The sequence below is a fragment of the Hemibagrus wyckioides genome, linkage group LG01 (genome assembly GCF_019097595.1).
Source record: "Hemibagrus wyckioides isolate EC202008001 linkage group LG01, SWU_Hwy_1.0, whole genome shotgun sequence".
NCBI lineage: Eukaryota > Metazoa > Chordata > Actinopteri > Siluriformes > Bagridae > Hemibagrus > Hemibagrus wyckioides.
The window spans coordinates 25158219-25175376 of NC_080710.1; the positions used below are offsets into that span (position 1 = coordinate 25158219).

At 37.0% G+C, this 17158-nt stretch overlaps 1 protein-coding gene across 1 annotated transcript; it reads left to right on the forward strand.

Moving 5' to 3' along the window:
* Positions 1 to 318: 318 nt before the first annotated feature.
* LOC131351829 (collagen alpha-1(XXI) chain-like) lies at positions 319 to 17151 on the forward strand. Its single transcript, XM_058387455.1, has 9 exons — positions 319 to 464; positions 10585 to 10702; positions 10960 to 11520; positions 12692 to 12857; positions 13941 to 14166; positions 16391 to 16564; positions 16918 to 16995; positions 17080 to 17091; positions 17137 to 17151. Exons 2-9 carry the CDS (start codon positions 10624 to 10626, stop codon positions 17149 to 17151), a joined length of 1311 nt encoding a protein of 436 aa, XP_058243438.1. The 5' UTR covers positions 319 to 464; positions 10585 to 10623.
* The last annotated feature ends 7 nt before the right edge of the window (positions 17152 to 17158 follow it).

The window sequence follows — 17158 nt, forward strand, 5'->3', positions numbered from 1 at the left end:
TATTATTATTATTATTGTTATTATTATTATCATCATCATCATCATCATCATCATCATCATCATCATCATTATTATTATTATTATTATTATTATTAGTAGTAGTAGTAGTAGTTGCATACAAAAGATCATTTTAATAATAATTTGCATGCTTTTAACACTACTACTACTACTAATCGTCTCAGGGTAATTATCCACCACACCGTTTGCGGATTGAAGACGTCCGACCCTCCAGCACTGCAGAGCCCAGAGAGGCACGTGCAGCCTGGAGTGCGCTGATGACGTGAGCACTCCGCGGCAGCATAAGAGCGCGCGCGCAGCAGAGACATGGCCTCCTCCAGCGACAGCAGGCGGAACTGCACCGTGCAGAGGAACAGCACTCTGTCACTACTTTGGACCAGAAGTTTTTCATTCTGATTTGAAATTCATTATTCCAGCCATTTCTAGAAGCTTCTTAATGCGAGAAGGTAAGTGTGCATGAAGCTTGCATGAATTATTGTGAATACTGCATATTGTTTTTCTGTGTTAATTGTGGGACTGGAGCTTGTGTTGAAGGTGATTGGTTGATTTCTGTTCCCATTTATTTATTTATTTATTTATTTATTTATTTATATATAAGAATTTCAATCGAGATTTTAAAAAAGGTCCCCTAATGTTTTTCCAAAGACACTTCTTTTGAAAGACTTCCACTTTTGAAAGCATTTTCAATATGATTATAATTATAATATAATATAATATAATATAATATAATATAATATAATATAATATAATATTCCTAGAGATAAGAATGAATATTTTTATCCTAAAACAAGCAGCTTCAATCGAGATTTTAAAAAAGGTCCCCTAATGTTTTTCCAAATTTACAACATTTAAAAAATATATAATTGCAACAAATGCAAGCTTCTATTTCCTGACACTTCTTTTGTCCACTTTTGAAAGCATTTTCAATATAATTATAATTATAATATAATAATAATTATAATATGATATGATATGATATGATATGATATGATATGATATGATATGATATGATATGATATAATATAACATTCCTAGAGATAAGAATGAATATTTTTATCCTAAAACAAGCAGCTGTTAGTGAATATTGGGTAGATATTAACTTATATCGCCCTCTATGGGGCAGTCAGGTGATTCACTTCTTTTCATACAATAAGTCCTGATTAGCTAATTAACATCCCTTTCTGAGTTGTTGTTGTTGTGTGTGCATGTGTAAGAGCAGGGAAAAGACTAAAATGCACAGGACAGGGCATTCTCCATAACCAGGTGTGGGAACCTGTGCAATATGTTAACTCACGTTGCTCTTAGCAAATTCATATCTGTTTCTCTTTTGGTTTCATTGCACCTGGGTGCTGGTATGAATTTAGACATTTGTACACAACTAGACTTTAGAATACAGTATATTTCTAGATAGTAGTTAGTTCTAATATCGTTTCAAACATATTTCTGACAAATTCTCTTACTCTTTTCACTGTGAATTTAGAATTTGTCCTATTCAGTGGAGCAACACTAAAATAGTAGCCTGTCTTTTTCAGTGTGAACTGTGTGGGAAATATGTGCCTTATTGCTTACATGGAAAGGGTTTTGGCCTGCATTTTCAAAGATAAATACAGCCATCCGCATTCAGTGTTCACATAAAGGTCAAGTTTGCTACACTATAATACACTGGATGGAATAAACATGTTCAGATAAAATTCTGTGTATTCTGACATAAAATATTACCTGAGAGTATATTACCCCGAGTGTGCTGCCGAACTAAATGTCATTTGGAATATGAGCTTTATTTATATACTTTTATTATTGCTTTTTCACTGCATCTGTTTTATGGTGTATTAGTGTATTGCTTATGGATATTTTTGAATAAGACCTTTTTATCCATACAGTTCGTGTTTTTGCACTCAACTCAATAGAATTGTTTCTAAACCTGCAGGCGGTTCACTATTTGTTTAGTGGCTGTAAATCACAATGGTTTATTATTTTTTTTTAAATAATAAATAAATGCCTTGGTTAGTGTAATAGGTGAGACTTACCTGATCTGAGCTGTAGCATGACTGACATCCCTTTTCCCTGCTTTCTATCTTAGCAGAAGGAGATAAGGTTCAAAGTTGCAGCCAACTAACAGCTAACTATCTGCATAATTTCACTCGCATTTGAGAATCAAACAGAGCTCCTACATGTTCAAACAAGGGTGGAGGCGAACCTGTTCACCGTATGCATGCAGTCTACTGGCTAAATAAGTTCCTACTGAAGACAGCTTGTATGTTGTTGAAGAAGAGTAGCATACATGCTATGCTCAGTAGCCTGTAATCCAAATTCTTCACTAGGACTGAAATGGGTTGGCGCGGCCTCTTTAGTAGGATAATGGCTCATGTTCTTCAAGTGTGTTTGATGATGGTGAACAGCTGGACATGTGTCAGAAGCAGTGCAAGTGGGAATTTTTAGGCGCCTTACAGTACAATTTCATTCAGTTTGGACTGATTTCAATTGATAATTTTTTTTTTTTTTTTCAGCTCAATGAATCTCAGTTTCTATAGGTCTATATGTTTTTAGGACAAAAACACAAGGATTATTGTATAATGTTTGGTTTTATTTAAAACAAAATTGTTTAGGAAAAATTGTAGCCAAACAAACAAAAAAATAATCACCCATGCACATTCTATAGGAGCCTCTACCATACCACAGAACATCTGGTGTAGAGAAATATCAACACTCCACATGTTCTCTCTCAGAGGAGAAGCCCATCAGCGGGTGTGACCACGAGCAAAAAAAAGAAAGGGGCAAGGCATGGCACACTCCACATGTGCACCAGCTGTACACAAAAGTGCCTCTCATTCAGTCATGATCACAAGAAAGAGACAAAGCGACTGTTTAGTTTATTTGTTGTTTGATGAAGGTTGAGTCTAATTTCAGCCAGATGCATGTGTTTAAGGAGTACTTCATCTAAAATCATTAGGGAAGTGTAGATAGTGATGAATAATTAGCATGATCTCATTTGTGTAATCCTTATGACCGAAAAACCTAAATGGTCTTTAGGACATTCACTTATTTATAATGGTTAATGATTAGATGTGAGTGATATGACCAAAAAAAAAATGATTCAAATTCATCAAAAATATCATGATTCCAAAAGACATTTCTATGATATGTATCATGATATACCAACAAGCCAGAACATTAAGATCATTGTAAGGTGAAGTGAATAACATCGATTATCTTGTTACAGTGGCACCTGTCAAGGGGTGGGATATATTAGGCAGCAAGTGAACAGTCATAGTCTTGAGGTTGATGGGTTGCAGGAAGCAGGAAAAATGGTCCCACCCCTTGACAGGTGCCATTGTAACGAGACAATCAATGTTATTTACTTCACCGGGTGGTGCTTTTAATATCATGGCCGAATGGTATAGTCTAGTGACTTTGTCGATATGTTTGGTATTTGTGTTTTTTTAAGCTTGCACACTTGAATGTGGTGATTTTTGCTCTTCACTCCCCATGGCAGGTGTGCAAAGAGCAACACATTTGTGTGAAAGTGTGTTTTTGGCATGATAAAAATGCAACTGAAGGAGTGACTGTGTGTTAGAGAAAGCCTTTCAAGACCACTGTGATCTGGCAAGTCTCCAAAACAAAAAATAGTCAGTTCAGATCACACATCAAAAATCTCAAGACAAAAAGATCATGACTGGGTTTTTATATATAGTGATCCAGTTCAGGGTGCACCAATTCTCTGGAAGTTTTTCCTGTAGACCAGTCTAAAAAAAAAAAAAAATCAAAACAAAAAACACGATCATTCAAGAGTCAAGAAGAAGAGATATTTTTATAACATTTTTAATACTTGCAAATCTACTTTTGTTAAGGAACTAAAGTGCATGTTAGGTTTGGGAAGGATTTTCTTGGTTTCTCTTTTAAAATCTTCCCCTCCTGATATTTGCCTGTAGCTATAGGCAAAAAGTCTCCTGCACCACAGAGCTGCGACTGCTGAGCAAGGCCCTTATCCCTTAACTGCTCAGTTGAATAAAATGAGATAAAAGTTTGTAAAGTGCCCTGGATAGGGGTGTCTGCAGAATGCTGTAAATGTAAATCTAAATAAGGGTTATCGCAGTCTGCTGCCACCGTCAGGTGAAAGGAAAAATTGCAATATGTTGGCTGGCAGGCCTTCTAACATACTGTACGTTGTAATAATGAAAACTCAGGCAAGTTAACAGCCATGTTTGATCCTGGAGCCGAACTCTAGACAGATTTGGGACTTTAGATGTGTTTTTAACAAAAAATAGTACATCAGCTTAACTATGAGCTATTTCATTTCTAACTGTTTATTTAAATTATCCAGGAAACTAGATTATGCTAAGATTTAAAGGTATTTTAAAGTAAATTTCGGATTTCTGTGATACTTGAGGTGCTTATGGTGTATTCAGGAAGTTATTCTCACATATGTCGAGAGACTATTTGAAGAATATTACCTTTTTTCCTGACAAAGCCTGGGCAGTAAGTGAGTTAAGCAATGCCAATCAGATTGTAGAACTGGAGTAGTGCAGAAAATGCTGAAAATTCTTTAACAGCTGAACGTTCTTTATGATCTTTATGTACTTCGGCCATTTACAACTTATTATCCTTAACCAAATTAAGTTTTGACTTTGTGGTGTTAATAAAATCTTCCACAATGAAGAATAAACCACAATGAATTCTTAATGCTCTTCTCAGTTAATACTTAAGATTTTAATACTCCTGAGTTAATACAAGACCAAAACTAGTTTATAACATGTTTATATTTACAAAATTGGGTGCACTGCTTATTTATCTCTTATTATTATTATTATTATTATTATTATATATTATTTTATAGATCTTCAGGGTTTCCTTGAACGAGAAATGCAGAGTGATTAAAAGTTTACATGTGTTTATGTGTCTTTCACAACTAAGTATAGTGTGTGTGTGTGTGTGTGTGTGTGTGACGGAACTTAAGAAATGTGATGTGATATCAGCCAAATAGAAAATATAGATGTGTATCACATAACCGATTATCTGCACATATCCAGCTTCAATTAAATCTTCACTGGCTTCCCTTACCTTCAGGAGAGCTTCCATTTCAGCTTCCACCTAAAAACAAACACCCACATGAGGGATGGCAGGTTTGTGGGTGGGGATTTGCTTCTATATGGCCAATGGTAATTCATCAATGTCACTTTTTTAAAAGAATGAAACACTTGGTGTGTGTGTGTGTGTGAACCACACACTCTGGCATGCAGGAGCTCAGGATCTCCAATCATGTTTGTGATGTCATAGTTGTTTTTCCCCATCAAAAGCATTCAGGTGATCTAATTAGCCAGAGCTGGGTGAATAGATAGATAGAGTGAATGGTCTTAGCCAACGAATCATGTAACATGGGTGGGACTCAGGTAACAGACTCTTTCTATATAGAGGTGTTGAAAGCAGGTGCTTGTAGAAGTTTTCTGTTTACACAAGGAAACACTTCCCAAACTGTAATGGGAAAGCAAAAGAAAAAAAGTGGATTAAAATGCCAAGCTCCAGCACAAGCATGCACATAAGCTACACATATAGGTGTTTTTGTGTGTATATGAGTGTGCAACTCATGCTTGTGATATAGCCAAATTAGATCTTGTGCTTACTTAAACATGATGAGGTATTAAAGAACAACAAATAAATACCTGTGAAATGTTTGTGGTGTAGGTAAGTTTACATTACTACTCATGTCCTAATGTTCTAACTTCCTGGCAAGAATATTTTTGATGGTGGAGACGTGCTAAATTTCAATTAAGTCCTAATTACAATCCTGTTATGGGATTTTTGTTGGTCTAGTTTGGTGAATTCTTATTCTAACGGGAAGTACCATGGTTTGAGGAATAGGGATGGCGATCTTAGCTGCTGAGAGTCAGTTTTCCCGTCATTGACCAGTAAAAGGGGTCTGGAGGATTGCATGGGAAGAGACCTGAAGCTGGGCCTTCAGTTTATTGTCTCTCTTTATTGGATTTAACCTACTGGACTAATCCTTTGTGGAGCACTTGAAGCCTCTGTTTTCAAGAAAAGATGGCTGTTGGTGAGGCTCTGTTTTTGTCCATTGAGGTGTGGACTTGGCCTACAAAAGGCTGTTTTCTGTTTGTCCCTATTGGGGAATCTGGTTGTCTGACAGCGTAGACTGATTTGTACATCTTAGGATCTCAGGATCTACTTCTTCTACTTCTTCTTAGGGCTGGGACAATTTTTTTTGATGGAACAATGTCTACAACTGGAAAACTGTCTACTGATAGATATGTTTCTACAGCTGGCACTGGGTCTTCAACTGGAACAGATGTTGGAACAGAAACATGGCACCTGACTGATTGATGGTGCCACCAGTTTAAAAAAGTATTTAAAAATGCTAATCATGCTACACAGATGCTCTTCATATCCAAGTGTTTCAGACTGATTCTAGACTAGTTGATAGTAGGTTGCATGACAATTCCATGTAAGTAATGGCGCTGTAGTGGTGCCTTTCCATTGACTGATAGGATAGAGGCATAGCATACAATGCAATGTAACTATATACTGTATATACAATGTGACCTTTATTTAAGAACCGCCCCTAAAACTGTGAACTTAATAAGTCAAGTCAAGTCAATAATAAACAGTATCCTTATTATAAATAGAAGAGGACTCTTCCAAGATGTAGCTAAAGTATACACTGTATATACAAACATAAGTAATGTGGAAAAGCATAGATATGGTTCTTTATTATCATGTTAATTCTCCAGTTGAGTAACAGATGCTTTTCAGAAGCATGGCTTTGAGCTCATATCAACACCAGATGTGATGTAGTTCATCGTAGTAGTCCTTTTGTGAGCATTTCATTTATTTGAGCTAAGGATTTGTTTATTTAGATCGCCTTCGGTTGTTCTCTTTTAGCATACACTATTCTTTTCAGCGCCCTTACAGGCACAAGTGTATAAGACTTTTTATGTGGCTCGGCATTATTTGACACCTAAGGACTGCACCTGCTCGGGTTTCTTTGGTTTGTCTTTGGTTTAAATAATTCACTAATTATACCAGACTTGATTGAGTTCTTATATCAACAAAATCCTAATTTTGAAGCGTTCACATAACTACTGGTTGATAAGGTTAGGGGTTCAAATTTCCTAACTGATTTTGCCAAGATGACACTTCCATTGTTTTCTACATGATACCATTATCTACAGCAGAACAGTTAATAACTGTTAACAGTTGATGTTTTATTTCAAATTTTTATTTTACTTTCAGCAAATCTCTCATCTGTCACTCAGCTGAACTGGAGAGTATTCTTTTGCCACTCAGTTTACATCTTTCCTTGGATCCTGGATAACTGTTGCTGAAGCTGCTGAATATTTCCTGTTCTTTGCTTCACCATTGCATTTGCCTGGCGCGAATCACCAGAAGGATTTCCCTGCCTCTGCTTTTTATATCCTCCCTCTGGTCATACAGTTTTACTGCCAATGGGCATAGACCTGACAATATATTGTGAAATTCACTGACTAGCTAACAGTAACAGTGTTGGTACCAGATGGACTGGCTGAGTATTTCAGAGACTGCTGATCTCCTGGGATTTTCACACACAACAGGCTGTAGAGTTTACACAGAATAGTGTGTTGGTGAGCTGAGGGTCTGCAAGCTGAAACATCTCGTTGATGAGAGAGATCAGAGGAGAAAGACCAGTCTGAGCTGATAGGGAGTACATAATAAGTCAAATAAACACTCTTTACAACTGTGGTGAGCAGAAAAGAATCTCAGCCAGCAGTAGCCAAAGACCACATCAGGTTCCACTCCTTTCAGCCAAGAACAGGAGTCTAACGCTGTCATGGACACAGACTCACCCAAATTTGACAGGTAAAGACTGGGCCTCAGATTCCTGTTCTTGGCTAAAAAGAGTGGAACCCAAAGTGTTGTGCACCCCAGTGACCTCAAGGTTTGATGTTTTGTGCATGTTTACTTGCTTTTCTGGTTACCATGACGGTAAAGAGTGATTATAAATTACTATATCCTTCCTGGCAACTTAAACAATCTGTCCATTTTCCTTTGACCTCTTAGGTATTTCTCATGGAACTGCCTCTCACTCAATGTTTCTTTGTTTTTCCCTCACCATTCTGTGTAAACTCTAGAGACTGTTGTTTGTGAAAGGAGATCAGCAGATTCTGAAATACTCAAACCAGCCATTCTGGTACCACCATCCATGACAAGCCACATTTCCCCCCATTCTGATGTTTGCTGTGAACATTATTTAAAGCTTTTTAAAGCTGTATCTGTGTGGGTTTTTTTTGCATTAACCTGCTGCCACATGAATGTATAGGTGTCCCTAATAAAGTGGATGTCATTGTATATTGCAGATTTGCAAGATCTACTATTAGGCTTTGAATTAACTGTTAGGCTATTTGAGCTTCATGGTGTCAGGCTCATGAGGAAGGATTCAGGATGTGAAGACTAAAAATTCTATCAAATGTGCAGCTCTGGAGCTTAGCCTTCAGTAGGGGGTCTACAGAGAAGAGTTAAAAATATATCAAACAAGGTTAAAACCGCATGATACTGTCAAGTTAGGTTGCTGTACATGCATGTGTCCTGTCCAGTTCTCAGTTTGTTGTTGAAAAGGTCATGCTCTCTTCCAGCACAGGCGTCAGAGCAAGGATAATTTAACAGTTGTCACACTTTATGTGGCATTAAACCGGAGTGCTTACCAGAGTTGGCATGCTGTTAGGGACATCGTGAATGTCCTCTCAGGACACCTGCATTGCTGTTTTATTTTGTTCTACACTATGCTTTGCAGGAATGATGGATGTGTAAGAGAATGTATTGCTTCTAACCAGTTTTCTATGCTCAACTGTAATTCACCTCAAATGGTCCCTATAAAGTGCTCGTGGAAATAAAGCATGTTACTTGTCTGTGGCTGGGGTTGTAACTGTAAAACTAGAAAAGAAGTAGGTGAATGACATGCCGGAGTCTGTGGTCGACCAACTATTTACTGCTTGAAAAAGAAAAAAAGAATTCCTCAAGAGAGACAAACCCCAAAACCTACAAGGGATCTAGATTTAACTTTGAATGTGAAGGTATGTGGAGAGGTGGAGCTCTGAAGTAGGGCATGTTCAGAGCAGGAAGTGCTTTCTACTCACAGCCTTCTTTCCTTGGTAACAATGCAGAGATATTTTTAAAAAGTTCTAATATTTTGTGGACTTTTTAAGTCGCTCTGCCTGACTTAAAAGTTATGCTCTGAATATATTTAAAGAAATAAAATTTGTGTTGGTACTTTGAAAGGATGGGTTGTTTTAGTACAGTAGTTGCTGTTTGGATGCTACATGAGCCATTGTGCCAGGATTTAGACTGATATGTGAAGAGTGTATAATGATGGCAATAATGCTTGTGAACTGGTGTCTCATCTATGGTGTATTCCTATCTTGCACCCAGTGTTCCTAGGACAGATTCTGAATCCACCTTAACCCTGACCAGGATGAGGCAGTTACTGAAGATGAATGGACTAATGAATAATGCTGGTTAAAAATGGCACTATTAAAAAAACCTTAAATTAGATAATTGTATCTAAATCAAGCAGGAGATTTCTGAACATTTGACTACATATGCAAACTTTACAGTACGTGGACACCTGAACATCATACCCGTACGTGGTTGATTCACAAGCTGTAAGAAGCACACAATTGTCTAGAAAATGTTTGTACACTGTAGCATTATGATTTCCCTTCATTGGAACTAACATGTTTCATCATCATCAACAATACTCCTGTGCACAAAGAAAACTTCATGAAGATACAGTGTGCCAAGAGTGATATTCTGCACAGAGCCCTGAGCTAAACTGCTGAACACCTTTGGAGTGATCTGGAACACTGACTGCACCCCAGACCTCCTTACACAACATCAAAGACTGATCTCAATAATGCTCTCATAGCTGAATGATTAATTTTTGCATTCATGAAATTTGGTAGACGCCCTTATCCACAGAGACTTACATATCTAATTCATACAGATGAGCAGTTGAGGGTTAAGGGCATTGCTCAGAATCTCAGGAGCCCAGCAGTTGTCTTGACATTTTGATGGACTTTATAGTCCCGGGATTTGAACTTACAACCTTCTCATAAATAGTGCAACTCCTTAACCACTGCTACAGAGCCTGGCTTGATTTTGACTGTGTAATGCCTACATAAAACAAACAAAATATGTCCATGAGCAGAGCTAACAGTACAGGTGCACTGTTACAACTGCAAGCAGAGGCAGAAATATACTTTATTTTTATCTTCTGGTGTTTATTGACTTGTGCAAAAAAACTTGAAACAAAAAATATGACTATTAAATTCAGTAGGACACACTTGGCTGCTCTGTTTGTCTTGGCCTACCTTTAGTGCATGCCTGCATGTAATATTTACATAAGGTTTATTTACAGATTTATATTCTGTATGCCTGGTGTCCTGTGTGGCTATCCAATGGAAAATCTTTAGTCCTTCTTCTTGATCTACTGTTTCTGGGGCGTTTAAGCATAGTTTACATTGTAATGTTTGTCAGGATGTCAATATTTTTAACATTTGATTTCCATAAATATTGTTTTTGTAGGAAAGTGAAATCTGAAAGTGGTGGAAGGCACTTTTGAAGATGTCAGTATTAAGGTTGCTGTCAATGCTGATGGTCTTTCCCTACATACATTGTACAGAAAAGGAGGATATTCGAGCAGGTAGAGATCAATGCTGTCTATTTTTCACCGTTAACAGAATAATGTGTATCTGTAAATATGTTTTCTAATATGCTCAGAGTTAATGTATAGGTGGTGTTTTATCACACACACACACACACACACACACACACTTTTTTCTAGTTCTAGATATTTGCTTATTAGGAATCTTAAAAATTTGTACCAATTACACATTGCCCTTCTAAGTGTACCAGTCAGGGTGCATTAAACTAATCCTTTTCATATCTGATGTTGTATAGGTTGCAGTACAGCTGCAAATGATCTTGTATACATCATTGATGGATCCTGGAGTGTGGGCTACAAAGACTTTGACACAGCCAAGCGCTGGCTTGTGAACATCACCAGTGGCTTTGATGTAGGCCCCCATTACTCCCAGGTGGCCGTAGTGCAGTACAGCGACACTCCTCGGCTAGAGATCCCACTCGGTGCTCATCAGCGTGCCCAAGAACTCATCGAAGCTATCCAGGCCATCCGTTACATGGGAGGAAACACTCAGACTGGGCGTGCCATTAAGTTTGCAGTAGATCACGTGTTTGCTTCATCACAGCGCAGTGACACCACTAGGAATCGCATAGCTGTAGTGGTGACTGATGGGAAATCTCAGGATGATGTGGTGGATGCTAGTGTAGAGGCTCGACGGCAAGGAATCACTGTATTTGCAGTGGGAGTGGGCTCGGAGATCACCACCTCAGAGCTTGTTGCTATCGCTAACACGCCATCCAGCTTCTATGTGCTGTATGCACAGGACTACACCACCATTGATCGCATCCGAGACTCAATGGAACAAAAGCTTTGTGAAGGTGAGGCCTGGGAAAGATAGGAGGCTGCTGAAATGGTATTTGAGGCTTGCATGGAAAGTGTGAGAGTGTGACAGTGTTTTCTTTTAGTAATATTTGGTGAAGTTCTTTTCACAGTTCAGCATCTCTCAGTAAGCTATCTAAAAAATCTCTTATTTTCCATTTTCCATTTAAAAATCTCTTTAAAATCCACCCAGTCAAACATACTGTACATAAATGCCCTTCTACTTGCCTGTTGCTTTTCAATTCAGAAAACTATCATTTTTCCTCTAGAATTCTGACATTCTAGCCTAGACAGAATAATGCATGTGTTTACAGGGCTTGGCTTTAGAGGGAGCCTTGAAAGGAAGGACTATGTATTTTGAGTTTAAAAATCACTATCTTCAACACATTTTCTCTAAAATCCCCTACGATACCTCTAACTTGTCTTAATGCCTTAGAGCACACTCTTCGAAAATTGGTTCCTTAAGGGTTCTTAGCTTCCTGAAGGGGTTGCACTTGAAACTCTCTTTGAAATTGAAACTTTAAGTTCTACAGTATATAAAACCTTCCCAACAATGAACAAAATAAAATAAAAATAAAACCCTTTACTGTTTGCTAGGAAGTTTTTTATTTCCAAGTCTGCTCTGGGAAGAATATAAGACCTACTAGGAGTACCATGAAGAAGGGACATTGCAACTCTCTTTACTGATGTAGCTCTTAATACCAGAATTAACACTTTTATTAAATAAAGAATTGTATTTAAGTTTAATGTAGTGGGACAAACACACAGAAAAGTTGCTGGTGTTATTTACATTACGCTATAATAGTTTTAAACAATTGTTCCTTTCCCAGCCTCTTTGTTTCTCTTGTGAAGAGAGAAACTGCAAATCCTCTATTGTGAAGACCTTCCCATCTATAAAAATCTAAAGAAACAGCTTTACCTCTGACTGGTTACACCTTAAATGCTGAATAAATATCTCCTTATATTTTCTATTCTTCTGAACTACTCTCCAAACTATGCTGTTGTAAAAAAATTACATATTACCTTCTGACCTATGAGATACAAGAATTCAATAGTTCTGTGCTATAAGAGATAATGGTTTGACCACAAGGTACATGAAGCATGAAGGCATGCAGAAGAAAGCTGCTATAAAGAGAATTATAAAATACACTTCTCTATGCTGTTCTGCAGAATCTGTATGTCCCACACGTATCCCTGTGGCCTCACGGGATGAGAAGGGCTTTGAGCTGATGCTCGGGATGAAAATCCATGAGAAAGCCAAGAGGATATCGGGCTCTTTGCTGTCAGAGGCAGCCTACTTCCTGGACAAAGGGGTGGACATTACTGAGGAGACAAGGTAAGATCATGTAGTTATACTGTAATAGGGGCATGTCTCGCCTGATAGTTCTGTCACTATTTATTCACTTGTGAGGGTGATGACTTGCACAGGAGTCAAATCAGGTGAATTAGCTGGCAAATCTTCATGCAGCATTGTCGAACTGTCCATCTTAAATCTTCTCACTTGTGACTAATCAGCAACAATTGCAATGCAATATATAATGTTTTTCATTATGCATCTTTTTCTCACATACTGTGTATGAACAGCAAAGCACATTACATACATTTGTAAATACATGTATATTGTATGTTCACTCCCACTCAAAAACCTACATTTAGTGTCTACTTTCCATTGTCCTAAAGACATTTTGATAAAAGCCTATGGTAGAAACGTATTAATGCTGATATACCGATTTGCTTTTGAATCAAAAAGCACTTTAATAGTGTTTTAAAATATTGTTTCCCCCAAACAAGCAGTTTTCATTTTGGACTTGGTAGCAAAGCCAAGAAGTACTTGGCTATTTTGCTAAATTTATCCTGGGCGAGTCCCTTATGAAACTAGTCGAAAAGATGCCAAGTGTGTAAAGCTTAACCAAGAAAACAGAAAATCTTCAGTAACTGCTTGTCCCACTCACTATAGGAACAAGGTTTGACAATCATCCTGGATGGGATGCCAGTCCATTGCAGGACACCATTTACACATTTATTCAAATCTAGGGGCAATTTAGAGTAGCCAGTCCACTTATCTGCATGTTTTTGGACATTGAGAGGAACCCAATGAACCAGGAGGAAACCCATGTGTATATGAGAAGAACAGAAACTCCATACAGACATTAACCCAAGCGCAAGATCAAAGTCCTGGCCCCTAGATGTGAGAGACTGAACTGCACCACCATACAAATATAATTTGATTCACTCATGCCATTATTATTATTGTAAAATAGTAAAAATATTGTAAAAAGATGAAACCTTTTCTATAAAAAGGTGTGTCCAGACTTTTGACAGGTAGTGTACATATACAATCTCTTCTAGATAAAGCCATCATTTTATATCCACATATAATAATGCTGTCTTTAATGAACATTTTGATATTTTGTACCAGGGAGATCTTTCCAGAGGGTCTTCCTCCATCCTATGTGTTTGTGGCCACTCTGCAGCTGAAAGGCACTGCAAGCAGGGAGAAGTTTGACCTGTGGAGGGTTCTTTCTAAAGATCACGAAGTCCAAGTGGCTGTGACCCTCCATGCACAGGAGAATTCTGTCATCTTTACCACCACAAACATGGCAAGTGGGGTACAGGTGGTCACTTTTGATGCCCAAGGCCTTCAGGTTTGTAAAATTCTACTATAACTCCCTTTATTCCTCAGTATACATGTTGAAAAGAGCTGTTGCAGTGACTTATTTCACATTTTTTGGATCAAGTTGCATAAATTCACCAACTTGAATAAACTCAGGTGAATTATCACATGTATAGAGCTAAAAGTCAGAAAATAACTAGTTACATTAATATTAATATTAATGAGCTTATTTTTATTCCAAAATGTTGCTGAATTCTTGATTCTGATTGGCCAGTGGTAGAAATGTTCCCTTAAGGTTTTCCACTGGAAAGATTTCATGAAAGAAGCTTTTAATTTAACTGATTGTTTTGTCTTTTTGTATTGAAGAGAGAGAAACATAGAGGCTGGAGACAGAACAACTGATTATAGCTGCTATAATATAAGTGAAAAAAGGAACTAACTGTTTGTATAACTAACTATATGTAAATTGCTAAATATTATACAGTGTTGTTCTTTAATTAATTAATTAATAATAATAATAATAATAATAATAATAATAATAATAATAATAATAATAATGAAGGGTAATCATTCCCAAATTGCTGTGATATAAAATAAATAAAATTGTTTTATTCCTAACCTAAAACACATTTTATTCTTAATCTAAAACACACAGGTTTAGAAAATGACAGCAGGTGAAATTGTAGTCTTTAAATCATCCATGTTTCCAAGCTTGCTTTGGTTTTTCCAAGTTTTTTCTTTTTCTTTTTGAGTCTTTAAGCCTTCAATGTTTTCTTTTTCATGAATGCATTTTATTTGGTTGCTGTCATTATTCCACATGACAGTCCTCCTCTTGATTCTGTTCCATATTTATTTATTTATTTATTTTTTAAAAACTTTTCTCAATGTGCTCTTGTAATGCTAGTGAATGATCCTTGTCTGATTTACACCAAGTACAGCCAAGAGCAATGAAGAAACAGAAACAGTTTCCACCGCCCTTCCTCACAATGTACTGCAAGTCTTACATAATTGGCGTGTTGGCTGTGTATTTAAGGAACAGGATGTGCAGTAGTTCCTGGTTGTTTTAAGGAACACTGAAGTTCAATCCAATCAATTTGAACAGAGACGGTAGTGTGACTCGGGATTGTAGCTGCATCCGTAGGAGTGGTTTATTCATGAACAAGTTGTCTTTTATGGACTAAAATTTAAGATGAGTAAGTGGTGCTTCCATCAAAAGTCTGCTGAGTGCACAAAAGCCCTCTGTTCCAGATAGATTTCAGTAGGTATATAACTGATAATTCAATTATATGTTATTAAATGAATACAGACTTTGCTACCGTCTACACAGAAATTGACTGAAAAGTATTTATAATTGATAATAATAGATTTTGATGAATAGATAAATTCTTGATGACATCTTTATTGAAAGTGAGTATATGTTTAATTTACATTTTTCACAGAAATACAAAAACTTGCAGTGACATATAAGCTAACAGGTTTATGCTGATATAAGTAAATACACTACAAAGGGGTGTTTTACCTGCCCTTAGACATCATAAGCAGCACTTTGTCGTCAGTGTAGAGCTTAATAACTAGCTAGTATACATTGAATAAGACAGGAGTACTATACTCTCACTTTCTTTTACAGCAGCCAGCTGTACATACTTACCTCTCTGCAAATAATAATTATGTGGGTGTTGTCTTGTATACGTATATCTTGAGTTTGAACACTTAAAGTCTTTAAGTCGTCTGGAATGCTCTATACAATTTTCAAATAGCCTCTTTCCATCACTGATAATGGCCCAATCATGTTTCAAACTTTGTAAAGAAAGAGTGCTCACATGCTGTCAATTTAGCCTCTTCTTAGCCCCAATTTAGCTCTGTACTATAGCTATACTATATTATGTTGTATCACAACTGCCATCCTTAATTTTCTACACTGCCTATACTTTAGTTCCACTGTAAACGATCCTGTATAGCACTTGAATGTATGGATATTCCTACGAAGCAGCTTTATAGAAATATATTCATTTATAAACATTTATCAGTTTATTCCTATGAATGGTGTTGGCAAGCAAAACTCCCTAGGACAATATTAGAAAGAAGGCTTAGAGGAACCATGCTCGAAAGGGAAGAAATGTGTGACACCGGATATTGCGATTGTAAATAATTACCCTTCTTTAACTGTGTACTATATGGTCAAAAAAGTTTTAACATGAAATTATAAATCATCCAGTGCAAACTCAGAGTCTTGATCTCTTCCCTCTCCATTACAGAAACTCTTTGATCGACGATGGCATCAGCTTAAGATTCTCGTCAGACCAAAGCACGTCATCTGTTATTTGGATGACCAGGTGATCCAGGAAGTGGATCTTGAGCCAGTTGTGCCCATTTTTATCAATGGGAAAACTCAGATTGCCAAACATTACAATGCTGAAGCTACAATCCCTGTGAGTAGCAAGAAACAGAGTAGTTAATGCCGAAATCTGACTTTGGCTTATAATGGTTCAAATATATTAAGTCACAGTATTCAGTGCTTATGTAAACATGCAGTCTGCAACATGACAACAGCATCTGTAAAATCAATTCAGTTCAATTTTATTTGTATAACGTTTTTAACTATGGACATGGTCGCAAAGCAGCTTTACAGAAATACGAGTACTAGTAAATTTAGTTATATTAAACCCATAATTCTAGATGTTTTAGTGAAATTATTACATCACGAAAAGGCAATTGCAAATACACATTTACAAGATGCCAAGCAATACAATATTTATCATTCCTTTTTTCTCAATTTTCACAGTTGGGAATCCAAAAACTGAGGCTGTACTGTGATCCAATGCAAAGTGAAAGAGAAACTGCATGTGAGATTTATTCTGTGGTAAGTGATATTTACTGTCACACATTTCTTTTACTACAATTGTTGCATATCTAACTTGTTTTCTTCATTTTTCCACATATATAGGATGATGAGAGGGTAAGTTTTTTCCTTTTAGTGTCCCTTTTGGCCATTTTTTGTTAGCGAATCAACAGCTAGCTGCAGT

Excerpts from the sequence above, each read along its gene's own strand:
- LOC131351829 (XM_058387455.1), top strand. The coding sequence starts at position 10,624 with ATGTCAGTATTAAGGTTGCTGTCAATGCTGATGGTCTTTCCCTACATA. Across the intron at positions 10,703-10,959 it reads AAAGGAGGATATTCGAGCAG|GTTGCAGTACAGCTGCAAAT; the intron begins GTAGAGATCAAT and ends GATGTTGTATAG. Across the intron at positions 16,565-16,917 it reads ATGCTGAAGCTACAATCCCT|TTGGGAATCCAAAAACTGAG; the intron begins GTGAGTAGCAAG and ends CAATTTTCACAG.